The sequence below is a fragment of the Engraulis encrasicolus genome, chromosome 4 (genome assembly GCF_034702125.1).
Source record: "Engraulis encrasicolus isolate BLACKSEA-1 chromosome 4, IST_EnEncr_1.0, whole genome shotgun sequence".
In the NCBI taxonomy this organism is placed as follows: domain Eukaryota; kingdom Metazoa; phylum Chordata; class Actinopteri; order Clupeiformes; family Engraulidae; genus Engraulis; species Engraulis encrasicolus.
The window spans coordinates 34,304,019-34,328,018 of record NC_085860.1 but is presented as its reverse complement, the minus strand read 5'-3'; the positions used below and the strand labels follow the sequence as shown (position 1 = coordinate 34,328,018).

Here is a 24,000-nt window from a genome sequence, read left to right as displayed (position 1 = left end):
ATTACAACATGCTACAGTAACGCCACAAGGGGTTGGGTTTGGGTTTGGGCTATGTTAAAAACCTGTAGGTAGCTCTTCTCAATAAAGCAACCCATCTCGACAGAACACTTGGCTGAAGCTTGCTCGTGTAGGCAGGCTGAAGGGACGTTTAGTTCAAACCTAAGGATCTTTAGTTCAATTTTAAGGACGTTTCGTAGGCTTTTGCGGTAGACGGAACGTCTTTGACGAAAGATCCCCTGCCTTATACGAATGGTCCAACGTTTTGTTGGAATGGTCCCCTCTCAAGAATCCATTCGTCGAAAAGACCTGTACCCTTGCTCGTCATACAGGGAGTGATGCTCAGGGCTGGCACACAGTGTAGTACAGCTAACCTCTATTTAATCTCCTGCTTCTATGTAGCATCTCACTTGCCTCGAGCTAAAAAAAGGCACTGACAAGTGTTCCTTCCTTCAGTTCATCTTATGTGTCATGGCGCGCACATTGACTCCAGGGGTCTCTGAGCTACGTATTTGTCATTCGTTAGCTACTTGTTGGCTGAGTGGTATGACACCACTTCAGATGAATTATCATCACTGGTCCAGAGTAAAATAAAGACTTTGGTACTTTTGTCATGATATACTGCAGCATTGTATCCTTTCCTTTGGTTTTAGTATAACAATAGCACCTATGCCCAGAATACACTAAACTAGCTAAACAGACAACATTGCTTTTTCCTTATTTCACGTTAATGTCACTGAAGATCATAGATTCTTCTTCCTCAATGTTCTTTGCCCTTACTATGCTGACAGAGCATAACAGATTGACGCTACATAAATAAGATGTACCGCAGATTACCAATGTATGTTTTAAGCCTTTGACGCCATGTGAAGAGCAATGACAAAGAAACTTATATATGACAAATAAATTACAGAGATGGGCCCGCTCTTGAACATGTCTTATTTCTCCTCTGAGAGCTCAATTTAGGTCCATAAATAGGCCCCACGTCTTTAGCCCAATCCAACACTATTTGGATTTTGGACTGTTATCAGTGTGTGTACCTGTGCTGATGCCAGCTGGCTCAGTCGTTTAACTGCAGGAAACACTGACTATGGTGTCTTTTATAATGGAGTCACACTCTCTCCTACTAGAAACAACAGGACTTGAATACATTAACTTATCCAATTGACAAATACCATCTGTTCTGACAAAACCGGTCATATAAAGAGACGACTGTGGTGCTCCAGTGATTCGACTTCAACCCCTAAATTATAGTGCTTTTTTTGGGAAAAGTCGTTGTAAAGATTGAAGTTAGCGCTACTGAATTATGCATAAGAAAATGTCCCTGTTGGCATGGATGATGACAGATTTGTAGCTGGTGCGTGTGTGGGTTGGTTTATGCGGGTGTCAGTGTGTGTGTCTGCATGTGTGTATGTATGTGCTTGTTGTGTGTGTGTGTGTGTGCCTGTGTGCGTGTGCTTGCGTGCGTGCGTGTGTGCATACAGTATAGGCCAAAAGTTGGACAAACTTTCTCGTTCAATGCCTTCTCTTTATTTTCCTGGCTTTTTACAGTACATTGTAGATTCTTCCGGCCGTCTGGAGGTCATCAAAACTCTGCATGAACACATATAGAATTATGTGCTTTACAAGCAATATTAATTCTGGCAGTTGGGGGCGCTGTGGCGCAGTGTGCTAAGCCCCCCACATTTGGGCTTGCATGCTCACCCACGGGCACCCTGGTTCGAGTCCGGACGGGGTCATTTCCCGATCCTCCCCCATCTCTCTCTCCCAGTCATTTCCTGTCTACTCTTATACTGTCCTGTAATAATAAAGGCAAAACCCCCCAAAAATACTTTATAATAATAATAATAATAATAATTTTAAAAAATTCTGGCAGTTGTCCAACAGTGATGTCAGCTGCTAATCCACCTGACGTCATCACGCCGCAACTGAAGGTCCCACGCGTTTCACTAAGTTTATTTTTGGTCTAATTTTAAGTACTTAAAAACACCCAGTCAATCAAGTCAATCTTACTGTAATTGAACACAAATGTCACCCAATAGTGCATTAGAATCGTAGAACTAGAACTTTAAGACGGTTTAACCCAGGGATGTCAAACTCAGGCCCGGGGGCCAAAGTCCAATTTTCAAAATAATTGTTGAGTTCGGCCCGTGACTTCGTTTCAGATTTTGATTTTGGCCCTCGGTCAATTTGAGTTTGACACCCCTGGTTTAACCCTTTTGGCCTGTACTCTACATGATTGAGCAGTTTTGTATTCAGTCTCACAACATCCGGTGGTGAAGCAGAAAGCAAGCAAGCACCACAACTTCAGTTTCTTGAAAAGGCTAGACTCGTTTTTGCATCAGTGCAGTTTTTCCAAACTGCCTCTTTGGCAGCTCACAAGGACCTATATTTTATACAGCTTTAAGGACCAAAGTACAGCTTCAAACTGCTTTTGAGATTTTATTCTTCAAAGAAAGAATTCTGACCACACATTCAGTGCAGAGTGCAAATCTACACAAAGTAGCAGCTATTGCAAGTGCCATGAGCTGTGCGTGTGCCCTCATGGATGCAGTCTAGGAATTCTTGCGACCAACATTTTTTAAGCAAGCATTTGTGGGACACATAAAGCTTCAAATACTGTGCGCACACATGCTACGTGGGACTGTTGGCCATCCTTGGCCTAGCCCAGTTTAGGTGGGAAAGTACCTGTTGATTGATTAGCCTATGTGCCTTGTGGATCACATCAAAAGTCACGAGATTACTTTTTGCATATTCATTGGTATGCTACTATAGCCTACAGGATGTCATGGAGTGAGAGGGCTAAACTGCTTTCTCGTGTGTGGTCGACTATCAACGTCGGCTGGTGGCTGCGTAAAATGTGTGCCAATAGTACAGTGCTAATTTCTGCTCCCTCAATTGTCTGCACTTTACTACTGTTCTGTGCTTTGGACCTGGCGATTGTCTTGCTTGTTTAAAACTTTTTATTTCAATTAAAAGCACAGATATTGAGTTGAAACGCACTCTTACACCAGAATGGCTGTATCCCGTCTGATTTATGCATCAGTGTTTTTTTGGAGAGATGTAGCTGTCTGTGCACATACATATCTTTGCCAGGGCTTGACACTGGCACCTGCCAAATGCTGGTAAAAATTGGCTGTGGCTAGTAATAATTTCAGTGTCACTAGCCAATTTGGCTGGCAGCTTATTCTTTGGTATGACACACACATCATAGTAGCTTGTATTCTGTTGTTTGACCCCTTGTGTATCAATTGTTTGTATTTAAGTTCAAGAAAATCTCAAAGAAAAAGCCCAGTAATTCTATAGTTTCTATACTTCCTTGTAGAAAGCTTTACACTTATCTTGCTTTAGCACCTCATCTTCTGAGGTAAGACGTACACTATCATGATGAAGAAAACAAAAACGATTTAAAATGTGTGGCTTGTAGAATACCCGAATGGCTAGTGACTCAGGGAAGCTACTAGCCACAGTGGCCTGTGGGTGAAAAAAGTTAATGTCAAGCCCTGATCTTTGCACGCTGTGTTATTTAGATAACCTTCACCTCCTAAACACCCTGTGTCCTCACAAAAGACACCTGGCTGAAAAGGCTCGTGTCCATGTGTAGGTCACGTTCAGAGGCATCGGGTGCATCTGATGCACAGGTAGGACAGGAGTGGCTGTGTGTAATTCCCTTGCAGGCTTGTCTCTGCAGCTGATGATGGGGGCTGCTTAATGTAATGTAATGTGGTGATGTGGCTGTCATATCCAGGCTTGGCTTTGGGTACAGAGCTTGTCTGATGATTGAGCTGATAAAAACCACTAATGTAATGCAATGTGGTGATGTTGCTGTCATGTCCAGGCTCGTCTGTGGGTATTTGAGCTGGTAAAACCACTCATGTAATGTAATGCAATCAGGGCCTGACATTGGCCCCTACGAACTAGCCAAATTCATGGTGAAACTTGGCTGTTGCTCGTACTAATGTCAGTCTCTCTTGCCAATTTGGCAGGTAGCTTATTGCTGGGTGTGACACATCACAAAAGGCTTTATTGCACTGTGTACCCTTCATCAATTGTTTTAGGCACGAGAAAATGAACATAGGGGCCTATCCATTTGGTATTTCTGATTTAGGTGCACATATATTTAGATGTAGATAGCTATGCTCATACCACTAATCTTGTTGATTTACATGGCAATGGGAAGAACTGAGAGCAAAGCTGTAGCTAGGGCTTGTGGAATGGCTGAATGGCTCGGGAAAACCACTAGCCACAGTGGCTGGTGAGCAAAAAACGTAATGTCAAACACTCGTCTGTGGGTGCAGCTGATGAAGGGGCGGCTTAGTGTCATGTACTGAATTACTAAATGTAATCATGTAATGTAATGTAATGTAATAAAGTGTGTTGGTCCCTTGCAGGCGCATCTGTGGGTGCAGCTGATGAAGGAACTAACAGAGTGTAATACATTATGTAATGTGATGTAGATTCTAATGTAATAAAAAGTAATGTAATGTAATGTAATAAAGTGTGTTGGTCCCTTGCAGGCTCGTCTGTGGGTGCAGCTGATGAAGGAGCTGCGTCAGGGGGTGAAGCTGAAGAAGGTGGAGGAGCAGCCCTTCAACCCGCTGGCCACCGAGTTCAGCCTCACGCCCTTCGAGATGCTCATGCAGGACATTCGCTCGCGCAAGTACAAGCTGCGCAAAGTCATGGTGAGCCCACACAAGCAGAGCCGCCTCACTTTATCTGTCTCAGAGTCCGCTGCGGCGGCCGTGGTGAGTGTGGCGCGGTGTGGCATCACGGTGCTTTTCTGTTTCTGCTTGAACGTACATTAGTAATTGGCTGGATGTCTTGTCTATTCCTCCTGTGTCTTTCGTCTTCTCTGTCCGTTACTCTTTCCTGTCCTTTTTCTTTTTCTCTGCCTCTTCTCTTTCTTTCTACCCCCGACTATGCCTTCTTTCTTTCTTTCTTTCTTTCTTTCTTTCTTTCTTTCTTTCTTTCTTTCTTTCTTTCACTTTCTTTCTTTCTTTTATCTTCTTTCTTTTGTCATTCCTTTCTCTCTCTCTCTCTCTCTCTCTCTCTCTCTCTCTGTTCTTCCCTTCTTTCGTTCTCTCTCTATGGCTGTTTTCGTCTGACTGCTCAGGTGGACGGTGACATCCCGACAACAGTGAAGAGGAATGCCCATGAGCTCATCCTGGAGTTCATCCGCTCCAGACCACCTCTAAAGCCAGTAAGATCTTCTGGAAAGATCTAGCCATAATTCTGCAGCTGAATAATAATTCAAATAAATACATAAAAGCAGTGTCTTTGAACTTGTTGTAAGTTGAAGAAAAAAGTGGGAAGGAATGTACGAAGGAAAGAAAGAAAACTTCTTTGCAAATTCATTGAAATATATAAAATTGTATTGTGTCTACACATTTCAAACATACATTTGGTGGCTGAATCTGCATTTACCTGTCACAGGCGTCAGAGCGAAGCATGCCCCCACCACCACAGCACCAGCCGTCCCTCCATGAACGTGTGCTGGAGGAGATCCGTCAGGAACGCAAGCTCCGGCCTGTGGACCCTCCCAACTCTAAGAGGGGTGAGTCTGGCTGAGCTCACAGTGTAACCAGCACAGACACTGCTGTCCGTATTAGTCACTGTCAGTATTAGACTTCATCACCAAAATTAGTCTGGCTAACGGCCAAAATACATGCAGGCGGTAAGCTACCGCTTCAATACACTTGTACTGGGCACTTGTAGTGGGTGTGTTCCAAACGTCAGTTTGAAAGATGTTAAATTCACAAGGCCAACACATTCTTAAAGCTAATGCTCATCTTGCTAACAGTATAATGGGATTTCTTCACATTTTTTATGTACAGTCATGTTTGTGTTACTACTTGCCACCTTCCAACGTCACATCAATTCAACCAACGTCATTCTCCACTGCCTAGCCACCATAGGCGTGCACAGATAGGGACGAGGTGGTGCTAAAGCACCTGCCCCTTTGCCCTACTGGACAAAAAAGTCCCTTTTTAAATATTCTTTTTGTAATTATTGTCACAATGTATTGTGGTCCATGTTGACATGGTAATCTACAAATGCTTCATGATCAAAAGCATGTGACAATATTGGCCCAATATATTGCCTCTTTAGCCTCGTAAGGCAGCCGGAAGTTCCACATGCCCCCAACCTCTCCCCTTCAGCACCTGCCCCCCAAAATGTCTGTGCATGCCACTATTAGCCACCAGCGCTACTCATTAATATATTCAGCAAAATTCAACGTTTTCCCCGCCTTGCTAGCCTGGCTTCTCTGTCAATGCCTACTCTCTCCCTACCGCTTCGTAATAGAAAATAATGGAATGTCGCCGACTCTACTGCTTTAGTCGCTTGCATGTACAAACGTTTGTATTTTGCCCGTTAGCTTGCTATCTCTGCTGTTTCAGTATTCCCTGTTTTCTTTTTCATATAATGATTTCCTCTGTGTTTTCCTTGTAGCATTTGGCTCCCTGCCCTGTCTGGCGCACACCTGCTCCTGTGACATCAAGTCCACATCCTGTATAGACCTGTCCATGACTGATGCAGGTCCCCGGCCCCCTTCCAGACCTAGAGTCCTGCTCAAAGCGCCCACGCTCCAGGAGATGGAGGAGATGAACATCTTTGAGGTACCGGGAAAGTCTGTACTGTCTGTTAGACTGCCTGATGCCTCCACAAATTAGCATTGCACTCATCTGTCTGAATTACAGGACGTACTGTACTGCAGAGTGGGATACTGGGGAACTTTTTTCATTCGAAGGGCCACTTCAAATTGCTCTAAGGGCCGTAAAAGTCTTCCAAGGGCCGTACTATGAACACAAACCAGGATTTCCCCCTGCATTTTAGGCCTATATTGAAGGTAGCCACCTTTACAACAGACCCCACCTTCTCTAGGTCCCATAGCTTAATTGTATTGCAAATGTTATTTCTGAGATTCCTTTACAAAATATGTCATATTTCATATGAAGCTGCATAACATTAAAATTATGTCGGGGGGCAGATGGCCGCAAATGGCCCTCGCCACGAGACATAGGTTCCCCACCCCTGCCTTAAAGAGACAAGAGTAGCAGGGTTAAGGGGCATACGGTATTCATGTTGTAAGTCTAAAATGTAAACTGTTGTAACAGCTGTAAAAATGGACCTGGTACCCCCAAATACGATGGTAGTTATTAGGGGGCAAGTCACACTCTTACTGCATTTCACATGCCCAACCCCCCCCCCCCCCCCCCCCCCCCCCCCCCCCCCCCCCCCCCAATGGAAGCTGAGCAATCCCCCTCTCAGCTGTATCCTTCTCAATGACCCAACGCCTGTAGAGACATCTAACAATGATTTTGTGGAGCTGTGGCGCAGTGCGCTAAGCCCCCCACATTTTGGCTTGCATGCCCAAGGGTTGCACCCAGGGTTCGAATCCGGCCCGAGTCTCTCTCTCTCCACATTCGCTTCCTATCAAAAATAAAGGCGAAAAAGTCCATAAAAAATACATTTTAAAAAATTAACACTATTTTTTTACTGTGTTTTTTTCACCCCTTAGTATTGTTTGTCTGCTCTTGTTGTGTGTCAGGAGGAGGATTCCCCCTGCAGCGCGGAGATTCGGCGCGTGGAGAGCTCTCCGACGCCGCTGAAGCGTGACCGCTCCTTCTCGGAGCACGACCTGGCCGAGCTGCGGGGCGAGATGCTGCCCTCGTTGTCGGGGTCGGGCCACCTGGGCATCCCCGAGGGCGTCACCATGAGGGAGCGGCCCCGCGCCAACACGCTCACCGGAGCCTGGCCCGTGCCAACCTACAGAGGTCAGTGGGCCATGCTGCCACCCATCACATGCATACCAGCCATAGACATCAGGCAGTGTTAGTTCAGCCCTTACGGAGTACACTCAAGAAGATGTTAAAAACAGTGTAGAACAGGTTCTCAAACTCTATTGAATAAACACACCCCAGACCTCATCATAAGCCTACCAACGCCCCCCTTAGAATTAAAAAAATAAAATGGAGTAATGCCCCCCAATGGAAAATAAGCACGGCCCCCTCTCAGCTGTATCCTTTTCAATGCCTTCCTCGAGCTCCCCAATGCCTGGGGGGCTGTAGAGCCCCCGTTGAGAAACACTGACCTAGAAGTGGTTAAATCAACTCTCAAAGTTTTTTACTGTACATAGCGAGTACAGCCAGTTCAGTTAGCCATGTCAGCATGGCCAATCATCTAGTCACCCAGTCAGCCAAGCCAATGGGGGTTTATACATGTAGTAAGTGAACTGTTTTTTATTTCATTTACAGTTTATAATCCACACCAAATGCACAAACGTGCCATTTTTTAAGAATTGTTCTGGGCTCTTTGGGCATCTATCTTGCCTAGACAATGCGAGAGGAGAAACAAGTGGGACCTTACAAAGGTCAAGGCCACAAACGTGCCAATTTGAACCAAATTATAATATATATATAGATAGATAGATAGATAGATAGGGGCATTTCCCCTTTATTTCGAAAAGACAGCATGAGAGCTGACAGGTAGTGAGTGGGAGAGAGAAAGATGGGGGGGAGGATTGGCAAATGGCATGAGCTGGAATTGAACCCGGGTTGCCGGCGTAGTAACCCAGTGCCCTACCGTTAGGCCACGGCAGGGCCTGAATCAAATGATTTTTTACAAAGTAATATCAACCCTCCCCCCTCACCAGAGGTCAATCATCTAAGTAATCCAGGGAGGTCAGTCAACCAGTCAGCAAATCCACAACAGAAAAGATGTATAGTTGTTCGTTGCAATAACAGGAAGCATACAAGTATCAACATAGCACTTGTCTCTTCCCGGCCACGTACTCCTTCTAAGCCCTGTGCCAGCACCTCATGCCGCAAAGCATTTGCACTGATACAACATCAGATCGCCCATCAGTAGATTTTCAGATACAAATCAAAATTGAGAGAATAGAGAGAGATAAAGGAGAACAGATTTTCCAATTAACTGTGATCAATCGATAAAAACAACTGTATTTGTGTAGCACAATATCACAACTATAAAAGTTGCACGCAGACACACACACACACACACACACACACACACACACACACACACACACACACACACACACACACACACACACACACACACACACACACACACACACACACACACACACACACAGAAATGCACGCATGCACGCACGCACGCACGCACGCACACACGAACACACACTGACACATACACACACCCCATAAAGCCGTGGATTTCTAATTGAGCGCCTCAGTAGAGCCCAGCTTTCATTGTTACGTAATGGAGAATATATTTCCCGATTTCCTTCATGCAGGAGTAATTATGCGGAAATATTTATAGCCAACGGTCTGTGGTGCAGGGAGTGTCTCGGAAGGTACACACTAACGCAGTTGTTATTTAGTTTTAGAACAACTGCAATAGAGGTAACACAGTAGAGGTTTAAATACTAAAATATAAAATGTAATATACATTTACTATTTTGAACATACTGATGTAGGCATTTCATATACTGTATAATAATGAATAACAATAAAGAGACCTAACTTAACCTAGCCTATATATATATGATTTGATTGTTTCGTACAGGTAGTAAGAGTTGAACACCTACAGTACATACTCTTATACAGACACTGTTGAGAAATACAGTATATTTTTTTCCGTCAGTGTCATTATACTGTCCTAGTGTTTTGCAGAGTATATTGCCTCAATAAATAAGACTAATTCAAAACCATGTAAATGAAGGCTCATTCATCCCTCTTGCCAGTTATATCGTGGTTTATGACCATGGATGGAAGACCATGACCAACATGGTCATTACAATATAAACACCCATAAAAATACAGCCGGCAACTTATACTGAAGCCAGAAGCTATTAGTGTAGCAATGATCATTTTGTTTTCAATCAGCATGTTCATTATACCACTAATTTATGGCCATAAATCACGATAATCACTGGAAAGAGAACTTGAAAATGAGAAAGAGCTGTAATTGGCCTGGTTTTAAATTGTAATAGACTCAGTGATTGAGGCTACTAAAAACGTATCCTCTCAATCACTGAGGCTATTACAATTTAAAAGTTCATTTTTTTATCTGGATCTACCTGAAAGAGGTTATTTTATTTATTTTGTACATAATATTATGTAAAAAGGCTTATTATTGGTTAAGTAATGAATATATTCATCAGTGCTTCTAGCCCTTCGGGGATATGGGGTCCACTTGAATTATTTTGCTGGTATTTACCATGGTGGGGCTGACTGTTGGGGGCCACTACAGAGGGCAAATTTTGTTATGGCACAAGGCAATTGCCTTGCCATCCAATTGGTAAAAACAGCTCTAAATATACTTCTATTTTCCGTTTAAATAATCCAGAGAGAGTGGTGGCATTTAAAATATGCCTCGAGTTACTGGTACACACTGTGATTCTACTGTTGAAAAGATAAATAGGATACAAAATACTAGCCCAAACACCAAGGGTTATCAGACATTTACAATATGCTGGAATAATCTTCTGCCTGAAGGTATTTAGGTTATAGGACTTAAGCCAGATGTTTGCAATTTGGGCAATTCCCTCCCCCAGAACATTTTATATTTCTTAGATGTAATTTCCTACATTTTATCGTCCCGTGTCGGTTTCAGTTTAATATGGAACCCATACTTTTATTTCTAAATATGGGAGGATGATTCTGTATTTTAAGGGACGGTTGGCAACCCTAGTAGGAGGAACAGCTCGAGAATTGAGAGTAGAACTACCTCCTTTCAAACAGGAGGTGTTGGATTACCCTGTTGTGTATGGCGACATTCCTTACATGTAATACAAGAGCACAGGTGAAATCTGTGTTGTCTCTGTCGCTACACATGAAAACAAATATTGACAGGACGTTTCTGCACGTACACACCCCTACCAATAGGGGGAGACAGAAGCCTGGCTGTTTTTCACGCCTCAAGCCTTCAGGATGGAAAAAAAATCATTCCACTTATGATTCTGATGTGCTGTTTTGGGCCCACAATGATCTTCTTTGTGCTTGAGCAAAGTGGTTATGATTTGATGACGTCGACGTTAAGTGCTCTTCAAGGGAAAAACAGCTTTGCAGCATGTAGACGTACCATATTACAAAGTTTTATTTTTAAATTTTTATTTCTTTCTTTCTTTCTTTCTTTCTTTCTTTTCTTTTTCCTATCTGCCTATCTGTCTGTTTTTCTCTGTATCTATCTCCCTCCTCTCTCTCTCTCTCTCTCTCTCTCTCTCTCTCTCTCTCTCTCTCTCTCTCTCTCTCTCTCTCTCTCTATCTATCTATCTCTCTGTATCTATTTCCCTCCTCTCTCTCTCTCTCTCTCTCTCTCTCTCTCTCTCTCTCTCTCTCTCTTTCTCTCCACACCTCATAGCTTCTTTCCCTGTAGCTGGCTGGATGTCCTCATCCCCTGCTCGCTGCTCGTTGAGTTCTGTGGAGGAGGCGTCAGAAGGGGTATCGAGCAGCGTCTCCCCCTCCCCTGGGGCCAGCAAACGCCAGTGGATGGTCAGTGTGTGTGTATGTGCGTGCGTGCGAGTGTGTGTGTGTGTGTGTGTGTGTGTGTGGGTGTGTGTGTGTCGGGGGGAGCCTGGGTGGATGAGGAGGTGGGGAACGGGGGATTGGGAAATGGGGAGATGGGAAACGGACAGTGCGTTCACAAGCTGCTCCACTCCGACACACATGGCCTCTCAGCCGTGCAGCCATGGTCACCGCCTCTCACTGCCGCCCCGCACCATTTCACTGCCTCCCAGTAGGACAAAGCTGTTGTGTCAGCGCTTCAGTCAGTCATTCAGGCAGTAAAGGTTTTTCATCATGTCTTCTCTCTCTCTCGCTCTCTCTCTCTCTCTCTGTCTCTATCTCATACTGTTTCTTCCTGTTTGTCCCTATCCGTCTCTGTCTCTGTCTCTGTCTCTCTCTCTCTCTCTCTCTCTCTCTCTCTCTCTCTCTCTCTGTCTCTGTCTCTGTCTCTCTCTCTCTCTCTCCCTGTCTCTCCCTGCACCAACTGAATTGAACTGAATTCAGTTTGCTTGTAGGACAAACAGTACAAACAAGTACAGGACATAGGACAAGTAGTTCATTGCATTGGCAAAGCATTTCATCCAAACAGCACAGTATTTATAAACATACGCTACATCCATGACATACTGTGCATATCTGTCTCACTTTGTCAGCCTAGATCATAACAAAGCACAACAGAACCAAACAGAACCAGTATGGGTACTTACTTGAAAATGATGCTGTTGAAGTACAGTAGAAGTATGAGGAACTGTTGGAACTGTTGAAATGACTCCCGTTTATTTTTATAATTTATGTTTATTTCGAGTTTATAACTCGAAGAATCCATGACTTCTACTGTATTTTATGTATATTTTGTTTGTATGTGACATGGAAATGGGGTATTATATTTGAAAAATAAATGAATAAATAAATAAATAAAAAACAGTATGGGTGAACATACACCTATGGCAAACATGTCTCTCTCTCCGTGTCACTCAGCACTTCTACTTTCTCTTTCTCTATTTTTGGCCTACTTCCCACTTCTTGTAAAAGGAGGAGTTCAGTCACCCGGTGGAGAGCCTGGCTTTAACGGTGGATGAGGTCATCAACGTGCGACGCGTGCTGGTCAAGGCCGAGATGGAGAAGTTTCTGCAAAACAAAGAGCTCTACAACAATTTGAGGAAGGGCAAGGTGCACGGCAAATCAGTCTAATCAAGCCACGGCAGCAGTTTTGTTTGTTGACTGACCCCACAGTTGTGGTGTGGTGTGATTTTTGGATGTGTGTGTGTGTGTGTGTGTGTGTGTGTGTGTGTGTGTGTGTGTGTGTGTGTGTGTGTGTGCGTGCGTGCGTGCGTGTGAATGAGAGATTAAAATCTCTCTCTTCCGTTCTCTCAGTTTCTCTCCCTCTGTTTCTGTGTTTTTATGGGTCAGTGTGATTGAACCGTCTTATCTTTCTGTGTGTGCACTTGTGTGAGTCTACCCATATGAAGAAAAATTGTGTTTGTGTAAAAATTGCTGTTTTGCCGTAGTACTTCTAATTTGGCACTAAACTATAGCAAATATACAGCAAAGCCCTGTCAAATCCTGTGTTAGGTAATATTTGTGAATCAAGAATAGTGATGCAGTTTTTTCTGCAAGTGTATGTATGCTTATATGAACTAATGCATCTTATATAAATCAGTATGCATCCTATACGTATGAACCAGTAATCTTATATGAACCAGTATGCATCTCTCTATGTCGACCTGATTCCAGGTATGTTGCTGCTGCCGGGTCAAGTTTCCCCTCTTCTCCTGGCCCTCCACTTGTCTTCTGTGTAAAAGGTGAGGGGCAACACAACTGCATGCTCAGCAGATGCCAATGACCCATTTACAGTGTAGTGTCTACAACAGCAGGCATAGTGTTTGAGTAGGCCTACTCTCAAATGAAATCTCGACACCCATCTACCCCATGTGAGTGAGATCTTGCTGTTATCGAAGTCGTTCCATTAACAACACAAGTCAAGTCGAACACAAAACCTCACGAGACAGTGAACTTGCGCAAGTTTGATCCATATAGCTTATGGATGGCCGCCATGTGTGGTGTTGGGGTGACAGATTGGGGAGGAAGAGTTATAGTGGGGTGCATTTCAAACTGTTTTAGGGGTGCGGTACCGTACAACGCATCTACACAGGCATCAGTGAACTGTTGGCCAACCAGCTCAAAGATATGTCACCACGGATGCGGTATGCAGTTCAGAGGACCATAAAATGATGTGTCACCCAGTTGAGTACAGTGCCAAACTAACTCCTCCCTCTCTTGTTGTGTCGTAGGTCTGTCTGTGGCTCCTGTAGCGCCAAGGTACTGAGTCTTCCCTGTTATATTATAAATTATAAACAATCATAAAAGCAGTCATATTTTCCACTTAATGCAGCATGTGTTGTTGGTGTGCTCTCATTGCCACCATTCCGTAGATCATAAATAATTCATAGATTTTATTATTGTATTTCTTATAATGGCAGCAGCTGATTGAAATGGAGAAAATGACGTAATGTATTAACTTGGTCTGCCAGTCATCTATTATGCATTGATGAGCCTCAATGTCTATGTCCTCCTGTCCTCTTTACTGTGTGCTGGGTGCTGTGCTGTGTTTGCTGTTTGTTCTTTTGTATGGTGTCGGGCTTGTGTGGTTTTGGGTGTGTGGGATTACTTGTGTCGTGTGTCCTTATGTCTACTTGTGTGTCCTTCCTTGTCACTTAGAGTGTGATTGCCATGGGGGTCATGTGGGAGTTTTTATTGCCTCCTCTTCTGCGGGTGTTTACTCACTGACTTTTGTCAGAGTGGAAAAGTGCCACACTGCTACAATTACGGTCAAACCAAAACTGTGTCTTTTGATGGCTGACGTTTCGGTCTGTTTGGTTTGACAGTAGTTGTAGCGATATTGCGCTTTTTCCATGCTCTAAAAGTGACTTCTTCTGAAGCAGCTGCACTTGCAAAGAAACACTTTTCAAGATGTGCAGGTGTCCTCAATGGCTATTTCTCAAAGCGACGTGTCCTAGCCTTGCTAGGACGAGTAACGCCCATTTTTTGCAGATTTCACTAAAGGCTATCCAATCACTAGTTTTAAGTTTAATTGATAATTGGATAGGCCTACCCGTTGGAAAAATGGGCGTCACTCGTCCTAGCAAGGCTTGGACACTTCACTTTGAGAAATACCCAATGGGTCTTTCTCAAAGCCTAGGCCAGTGTCCTTCCAAGTGTATCAGCCTAATTAGTCACGCCCAGTGATTGGATACCCTTTATTAGTCACATCCAGTGATTGGATATTCTGTAGAGTTCACCAAAAAGCATCCAATCACTGGGCGTGACTAATTAGGCTGATACACTTGGAAGGACACTGGCCTAGGCTTTGAGAAAGACCCAATGTCCCTAATGACACCACAATGGACTGGAGTCACATGTCCTGTAGTAGGTCATGTGACCGGTCTTCTTCCTGCCTTTTTTTGGTTTGTTTTTGTCACAATGCTGTCTACCTCCATCTTCTTCCTGCAGATGAAGATCCCTTCCAAGAAGTTGGCACACATCCCCGTTTACACTGTGGGCTTCCACAACAGCCCCAGGAGCCAGCACCGCAAGAGCGAGGTCTACAAGTGAGTTTGTCACGCATGTCCCCATGTCAGAGCTTTCACACACACAAGCTGGATTATTCACGCAACATCAGTCACAATATGATTACCACAACACGGTATCTTCCCATTATAGGCTACAGTGCATACCAAAGGTTCCAGTACAGAGCAACAGTGATGTGAGGTACTGTGTAGGCTATGAGCCACCATGGATGCCAGTTTAGTAAGATATGTGACATTCCACCAGTAACATTCTACCAGTAATCAGTCATTTGGATGTTCTGAACACTGAGCTAAATATCAGGTTCTGAGCAATGTTCAGAGACAAACATATCAGAGCTTTGTTAAATGGTCAATAGTGTAATGCTTCCATACTATCTTTGCACTCTTGAGTCTTTGGTACATGCTTATTTTTCAAAACCATTGTTCAAAACCGAGTTCTCTCCAACACACATCCTAATTTCACATGGCAGCAAATTGATTTTATACTCACCAAGATAGCACAAAGTTACTTATTGAAAGTGATCCTACTTTCATAACAGCAGAGTGCCCATTATCAGCCTGCAAATTTCAGCTCTGGAAATCCCTTGGATCGAGAGAGAGAGAGGCGTGAACTGAAACTGGGATCTGAAACTGAATTTGAACTGTATTTTTCTCCTAAGGAGGCTGGGAAGATTTTGATGTTCATTGACAGAACATTTTAGCCATGCCACTTCCTGACAAAGAAATGCAAGGGAGATTGCATGAAGCGTGCAACTTGAATTTGTGTTCCTAAGACCCAAGTGTCTGTCCACTCTGACTTTACAGTACATTTGGCTGGCCCTCGTTCAGAGTTTACAGTACATTAGGTACACGGACAGTTCTACTGCAGTGTGGGGGTTAGATGACTTGCTCAAAGTCACCACAGCCATGGAGGAAGGGTATGGGAGTATGAGAGCTATTTCAGTTATGCACACCTCATTTATTCCCTCTGGTCCGGATATCAAACCTGTGACCTTCCGAAATGGAGTTCAGTTCAGTTTTAGGGGCCAAGTATATTCATATATGCAAGGAACTGGACTCAATGTGTCTCTGCATTTGCACTGCAGAAAACATATAGTTGTGTACAGTATGGTGGAGTGTGTATTTAGTTTACTGGACAAATAGGTGAAAAGCATCTTTGATGGCCTCAGGCCAGACAGCATTTACAAAAAATCTTTCATCCGACCTAATCTGGGATTCTCTGACTTTGCCAAGTGCACTATGAAACTGAATAAAGATGATGAGCAGTATTGTGAGAAACATGATGAGCAGTATCGGCATTCTGCCTGCAGAACACCTCGTTGTTCTACCATGACAATACAACATAGCTAGGACATTACGGACATTCTTTACTTCCATGTCACAACATGGTCATGCCATTCTGCCCATAAACATCTTTATAATAATAAGAATACAGCCTGTGTTTCATATGGTCTGTTGGGCCAAGTAATGGTATTCTCTCGCTTTCTGCATCTTAAATATTGAAGAACCACTGTACCTAAAATCTATAAGATAAAGCGAAAAATGATCAGGTACCATGGGTCCTGGAGAAGTGGTATTTTCCAAGTTTAGTGGTATTCTCCCAGACTATCTGTCCTCCTCACGACTACTGTCTAACTGACAGACTGACTGTCTAGGTGGAATCTTGATGAACTACTGTACCTAAAATCTCCAGGTTCAACCCCATGGCTCCCAGACTAACAGACTTCCAGACTCCAAGCCTAATGGTATTCTCCCAGGCTATCTGTCCTCCTCACAACGACTACTGGTTTCCTGACTGGCTGGCGGGCGGACGGGCCGTCTTTAACAGCCTCCCAGCTCAGTGTTGCTCAGTGGCGTAGGCCTAATAAGGGCCCATCACCTAGATCCTTAAACACTCTTGCGTAATGACTCACCCCTCCTCTTATCGGGTGAGGCCGCTAAGTAGCCATTATATAATCCGCTGCCAGCCAGGGCATTCTGCATCCCTGCACACCCGCTCCTGCTCTCACGCTAATACGCCAGCCACCACGCTACTGGTCTCTGCACAGTACAGACAAACGCAGTGTCAATTCAACACTATTTGGAGAATATGGGGTCCCGTTCGATTCTAGTCTTAAATTCAACTCTTGGGTGTTGCAAACATGTTGCAAACATGTTGTGAACATGCGCGAACATGTTCTCTAAAACTCAATGAAACTCAACTCTCGTCAATGTTCATTCAACTCGCAGAGTGTAATTGACTCATAATTGATTGGTGCCTTCTCAGAACAGTGTTTAATTAACACTGCTTTTTCTGCTGGTCTGTATGTTTGGTCTCTGTGCTCGGCTTGGTACAGTATCTCTGTGGCTAATGTTAGCCGCTCATGGGGATTTTGCTTATGGGAATCCCACAGATCACATGAGGCAGATGCTTCACATCTGTTCAGCCATAGTAAATAGTGGTGGACACTATAAATAGAAAAATTAATGATTATTAACACTGTAAGTAATGGGTAATAGACTGGTTTCTCAGCTGTGTCATGTCTGTAATGTACTCACACGCAGATACACAGCATTTTTCTCTCCTTGACACACAGGCACAAATGAACGCTAACACACACACACAAACACACACACACACACACACACACACACACACACACACACACACACACACACACACACACACACACACACACACACACACACACACACACACACACACACACACACACACACACAACACACAAACACTCACACTCGTGCGTGCACACACTCACACACACACTCACACTCGCAGACACACACACACACTCATACACACAGCTCTGCCTCACTCTCTCGTTCAAAGTGACTTTCTCTGTTACTGCTGTAGTCTACAGGTAATCATACTGTACGTGACAAATAAAACACTCTCGCTTCTCTCTTTGTGTCTTTTCCACCATTGCTTCCAGATCGCTGCGCACGCTGTCCCGCCGCTCGGTGGAGGAGGAGTTCCCCCACCTGTACGCCCACGGCTGCAGCCTGCGCGACGTCTGCGCCGAGTGCACCAAGTTCGTGGCCGACGTCATCTCCTCCAGCCGACGCAGCCTGGACATCCTCAACAACACGCCCAAGCGCGAGAAGCCCTCTTCCCACACCTCCTCCTGCACCACCTCCTCCTACTACTCCTCCTCTTCCTCCTCCAGTTCCACCACCCAGCAGACCCAAATGCAGACCCAGAACCAGCAGCCAGCACCCCAGGCCCAGACCCAGGCCCAGACCCAGGCCAATCCACATCCACAAACGCCATCTACGCCATCCAGGGGCAAGATCAAATGAACTAGGGGCCTACCCACCTCCTTACCATAGAGATTTCGCTATCATAGATGACAATGACTGATGATGAACTATCTCCCAGCTTTAAGAAACCATTGACACCTTTTTCTTCCATGGCAGACCTCAGATTGACTGATTGTGTTGATTGATTGATTGATGGATTGAGACTGACTGTCTGATTGACTGACTGATTGATTGCTTGAGTGAGTGCTCTTGTTGACAATCGAATGAACTATTGCACTGACGTTACTGCTTCTGCTTGGAATGGCAGTTTTTTTGTGTGTGGCTGTCGCGGATTGATTGATTCATGGAATGAAATGGATCAGAAGCTGTTGACACACTTTGTCTTGTTTGCTGATTGACTTGAGAGACTTGTACGCAATCCTGTAGCGTCGGTTTGGGTTGCCCCCTTTAGTGCACTGCTTAAGCTCCCACCCCACCAACCCACTGACCCCCACCTACACACTCTCTCACACATACACCCAGGGTGCGATTTGTACGATGGGATAGGATCTGAGTATCAGGGGATTTTTCCCACCGTTCTGGTGTTGATATCCCCACCTCTACAAAATGATTTTAACGTCTGGTTGAGAAGAGGACTATCCCCACTTCCTTCCTTCCTCTATAGAGATACATGCAACTCGACTCCCAATAAATCACACCCTACACCCTACATACACTTCACATTTACCCCAACATGTGCTGCAACCTCTCCTCATCCTGCAACCCTGAACGGCCACCCTTTGCTCTGATCATCCCATCATCACGACCCCTAGTGCAAATGCTCATCTAGTGCTGCACCGCATCACGCAATGTGTCCCCTTCAGCTGGATGGCACCAGGCAGAGTGCCAGTGAGGGACAGCGAATGCCTTCTCTGCCTTAGCTTGTTCTTCACTTCCCCTCGACACCGCCATCCTCCCTACTGCACAGCTCTGTACAAAATAGTGGATTAAGAGAGAAGGATGAGGAGGACAAAGAAAACAACAACAACAACAACATTGGGAGAAAGAGGGACAGGGTTATTCCGGAATGAAAACTCCTAGTTGCCTTGCAGTTCTTCTTTTTTATGTTTGAATGTACTGTATATTCATTTGGCTTTTTGAAAAGCAAACCTGGCACATCTCCAAGACACAACCCTTCCCCCTCACCACCCTCAGCACTAAAATCAAGGCGTCGAAAGGTCATGGAATGACTTACTGTACGTGGAACTCCAGAAAGACTAACGCTGACACGACTGCCTGAACAACAAGCTGCTTTTGAGCACTTCAGAATTGAACTGAAAGAAAAAAAAGATATATTTAAAGAACAACAAAATAACCTTAGCCATGAAGGTTGGCGCAAGCTTGCGTGCTTTGCCACCACTGTGCGACTGTCTGAATGTATGCAGTGAAAACCAGTGGGCTCGTTTGTGATAATGGCAGCAAAAATCTGAGCAGCACACATGCGCCCTGTGAATACTGTAGTGTATACAGTGCATTCTGGTAAGGAATTTCTAACCAGAATGTATTGTGATTGCATAGTGTGCATGCGTGCTGCGCAGATTAGTGCAGCATGTGGAATCTTAAACGAGGCTAGTAAAGAGAGCGAGAGAGATTAAAAAAAGGAGAGTTACGGTGTCTTTTTTGGGACACTTTGGTGAAGTTTCCAAAGTAAAACATCTCGTCTCTGCACCTTACTGAACCCCACCCCAGGCTCTTGTGGACCACAACTGTGGTGTGGAAGAACAAGGGTGCAGTGTTCACTCAACACTTGGAGAGTAGAGTGTTAAATTCAGTGTTCTAGTATAAATCGAGTGCCTCTAAGTGTTATTTCAACACCTAGAGACTAGGAACAACACCATGACTTTTACATCTAACTCCCTAAGTGTTCAATTAACACTGCGAAATGTACCCAGTTGTGCGTCTCTCCCGGCTCAGTCCAGTCCTGCCCAGCCCGGCCCGTGGCCCTGCCCGCCCTCACCCACCTCTCCACATGGTCTTGTGTGATCTGCTTGTATTTTGTAAACACCTCAACTGCAATAAATCAAACTGAAAATAAGTTGGCTTGTTTTTTGTGTGTGCCGTGACTGCTTTATCTGTGTGTGTGTGTGTGTGTGTGTGTGTGTGTGTGTGTGTGTGTGTGTGTGTGTGTGTGTGTGTGTGTGTGTGTGTGTGTGTGTGTGTGTGTGTGTGTGTGTGTGTGTGTGTGTGTGCAAATAATTGCTTTTTTTAGGTGGAGTAGAAGTTCGTTCTCCATCTGGGTTTTCTGAGACAGACAGACGTGTGTGTGTGTGTGTGTGTGTGTGTGTGTGTGTGTGTGTGTGTGTGTGTGTGTGTGTGTGTGTGTGTGTGAAGGAAGGGTGGAGGGGTTGCTGACAAAAACACTGTGTTTATGCTGACAGAGGAGCCTGCTGTTCTGTGCAATGCCCAGCAAAAAATGGTGCTATGAAACACCTGAAAAATTAAGTGTCCTACACACAGCCTATTTTTGCCAAGGTCCTACACATCATTGTCAATAATCTATCTCTTGCAGACAAAGCTGTATTAGCAGTGCACTGAGTTAACAAAATATGACTCCAATGTGATGATTCATTGCAGACACATCCAAATAAAATCAAATGAGAAAGGAAACTGACAATACAATTCTGCCCCGAGCCGAACTACATTGGCATTGTATGATGAAACACTCCGCCCTCAACATGAATATGCAATATTGCGGGCCAGAACGCTTCCTCATTGGTTGTCTGCTTCATCCGGCCTTGAGTTTTTTTTAGGTACTTTACAGACCGCTCTCTGAATCTGGCGCTCACCGTAGCAGAGCCTGATAGATACTGTTGTTTTCCCTTTCCCTTTTTTTGGAGACATAATTCTCTCTCTCCCTCGGCTCTCCAACTCGCAAGTGGGTGTGTCGATGAGTAGCCTAGTGCGCACTCAGAAAAAGAGGAAAAAGTTCATAATGAGTTTAGTTTGAAAACTGCCCTGAGGACCAGTATGGCTATCTGGACTCGAGCAGACAAAAATGGTCAGCTGGATCTTTTACTACGGGACCGCTGGATTCGGGTGGCAGCGGAGCTGTCCCGCGAAACTTTAACTTTGACGGCCGAAGCAGATTTGAGTGGTCCGGGTGGTAACTTGGAATACAATAGCTCGCCGTCTGGTCTACGAAATGGGTTATCCAACGGCGGCGAACCTGGATTAGCATCAGGACATCCGAACCGAAACCAGAATTCCGACATCCATCCCAACCATGGAGGTGCGTTACGACGAAGTGATAGCCCAGCGCGGGGTGCGCTCAACCGAGGTCATTTTGAAAACAGCAGCAACTATGGCTACAACAGTCCAGGATCTGGCAAGTTCAGTCGAGATAACGGAGCCAACTCAGACTTTGGGAGTCCTGGGTCTAGTTATGGTAGCCCGGGGTCTAGTTTTAGCTCACGGCATGGTGAGACGCCAAATAGTTTCGAAGCTGACCGATCAGAGGCAATACGAAAAGTCAGAGTTGTCAAACAGGAGTCCGGTGGGCTAGGCATCAGTATCAAAGGTGGTCGAGAAAATAGAATGCCCATCCTCATATCCAAGATTTTCCCCGGACTTGCTGCGGACCAAAGCCGAGCTCTGCGGGTCGGCGATGCAATTTTATCCGTCAATGGCAATGACTTACGTGAAGCCACACACGACGTGGCGGTGCAGGCGCTTAAAAAGGCCGGAAAGGAGGTTACGCTTGAGGGTAAGTTGTTTAACGCAATAACGGGGATTCATGAGGGCCTGAGTTGTCACTATTACAAGCAGTCAACTCCCGACTTTACTTTTTTCGGTACCGCTTTCTGTTTACAACTGCGCAACTACCACATATAAGGGCACATCACATAGCCTACATTCCTGGCACTGCAGTGATTTTCCAGGTCAGTTTTTCCTAAACTGTGAGTTCCAAGAACGTTTTAACGTTATGATTACATTCGTACATATGGCCAATGATATGGCCATGTTGGACCGTCTACAATATCATCACATGCGCTCCGTACAAAACAGAATTGACGTTACGCACTAGTATTTTAACATGTGTTATTGTAGGAATAGGCCTACAGTTCACGAAATCAACAGGCGAAACAACGAAGCCCACGGTGCTGTTTATCACAGTGGCATGTGGTTTATGAGATGTGTTCGGAGATTTCAGAGGGGCGGGGTGTCATCATCTTACGATGGTGTTTATACTTTTTATGAGTGTCGTTAGATTGCGTAAAAGCCCAATACACAAGTGGTTCGTTTGAGCATCGAGTGGCATGCCTTCTGAAGTATGCTAATCTGTGGTTATTACTTTGTTACAAGCTATGCAATTATGTACCCATGCATTAGAGTTGGCTATTACAATGTAACGTTGCTGCACGCGAGCTAAGCTATTGTTGCGAAACAGCTCGTGCCCACAGGGGAGTTGCTGTTGCTGATTGATGCAATATCACGACCAGCGTCTCTACCCCAACTCGTCGGAAATTTGCCCCCAGTGTGTCTGGCCAATGGTCTGAGACCTGTTTGCGGTGGTTAATGTTGTGGAATGAACTTTGTTGAATAGGGGTGTTTTCGCCGAGTTAACGCCATGTGGTAAACCCAATGCAGCATGTCTCTGTATGAAAACAGGATGTGCCAACTTGTACCCTGCGGTCTGGTCATGGATGCATGGTAGATCATTTTTGACAGTCACCTGTCATATAGACGATTTATAACGTTCTCATTGATATCTCCGCATTCCTTTGAAGTGGTCCTGTGAATGTGTGCAAAGAATGTCTCGTGTGTACGTCACTGTTTGCATTTCTTGACAAAATGAGTTGTAGTGTTTGCCAGAGGAACTTAGAAAGTGCCTTCCAAATGCTCTTAAATGGATGCTTTGTGGCTTGCGACAAAGTTTGACAAGATTGGGGGAGTTGGAGAGCTGTCAGTCATCCAGTCAAAGTGCCAATGCAGGCTTTCATTTGGCTTACAGACAGTTGAAAACTGCAGACACCAAGCTGCTTGCTCAATACCAAGTGTCTATCTTGTCCTTGCTGTCAATGAAGTATGTAATTCTAAACTGTCAATCTGCCAGTCCCCTTTCCCTATCTGCAGTATCACACACTCTTACTTCCCAAGAGTGATTTTTTTGTTCATTCCCTACAGAAAACAACTCATTATGTAGCTTAGCTCCATCTCAGAGGGGTCTATGTCAGGTCATGACCTCTTTTCTTTCATAAACCGAAACACACTACCACGTCTTCACATATGTTTCCCCTCACTTGGTTCACATAAAGAAGACGTGCTCCTAGAATAAAACATGAGTGACATGAGCACTTACTTACACATACACAACACCCTGCCTGAGGTGACACTGACCTTTTGAGAGCTTGAGCTTGAGTGGGACCGTGTCACTTAGGGCCTGTGCTCAGTGGTGGATGAGGGAGGGAAGATGCAGCCATTGTTCCTAGACAGGGCTTGGTGAGACCAAAACACTGCTCAGGCATTTTTGGACTAGACCAGCCGCAGTCGTCCTCACACATACTTTAACACACACAGGTCGATTTCATAGTATGCATGTCTTGATGGGCTCAGACCACTGTCCATATTGTAGATGGACCAATGTGTTTCTCCCCTCTTACTTGGGAGCTGGTCCTTTATCGGGGGGG

At 44.8% G+C, this 24,000-nt stretch overlaps 2 protein-coding genes across 2 annotated transcripts in view; both read left to right on the top strand.

The window, feature by feature from the left end:
- The window catches only part of spire2 (spire-type actin nucleation factor 2), a 31,082-nt gene extending 10,674 nt beyond the window's left edge, over window positions 1-20,408 (top strand). The window contains exons 5-15 of the mRNA XM_063197276.1: window positions 4,515-4,679; window positions 5,111-5,197; window positions 5,431-5,551; window positions 6,448-6,614; window positions 7,547-7,772; window positions 11,344-11,474; window positions 12,519-12,656; window positions 13,221-13,288; window positions 13,778-13,805; window positions 14,997-15,094; window positions 18,007-20,408. Coding sequence (XP_063053346.1) covers window positions 4,515-4,679; window positions 5,111-5,197; window positions 5,431-5,551; window positions 6,448-6,614; window positions 7,547-7,772; window positions 11,344-11,474; window positions 12,519-12,656; window positions 13,221-13,288; window positions 13,778-13,805; window positions 14,997-15,094; window positions 18,007-18,373 — 1,596 coding nt within the window. The 3' untranslated portion in view covers window positions 18,374-20,408. The remainder of the gene's footprint in view (window positions 1-4,514; window positions 4,680-5,110; window positions 5,198-5,430; window positions 5,552-6,447; window positions 6,615-7,546; window positions 7,773-11,343; window positions 11,475-12,518; window positions 12,657-13,220; window positions 13,289-13,777; window positions 13,806-14,996; window positions 15,095-18,006) is intronic.
- Window positions 20,409-21,164: 756 nt separating this feature from the next.
- The window catches only part of sntb2 (syntrophin, beta 2), a 33,857-nt gene continuing 31,021 nt past the window's right edge, over window positions 21,165-24,000 (top strand). Inside the window, exon 1 of the mRNA XM_063197289.1 lies at window positions 21,165-22,076. Coding sequence (XP_063053359.1) covers window positions 21,341-22,076 — 736 coding nt within the window. The 5' untranslated portion in view covers window positions 21,165-21,340. The remainder of the gene's footprint in view (window positions 22,077-24,000) is intronic.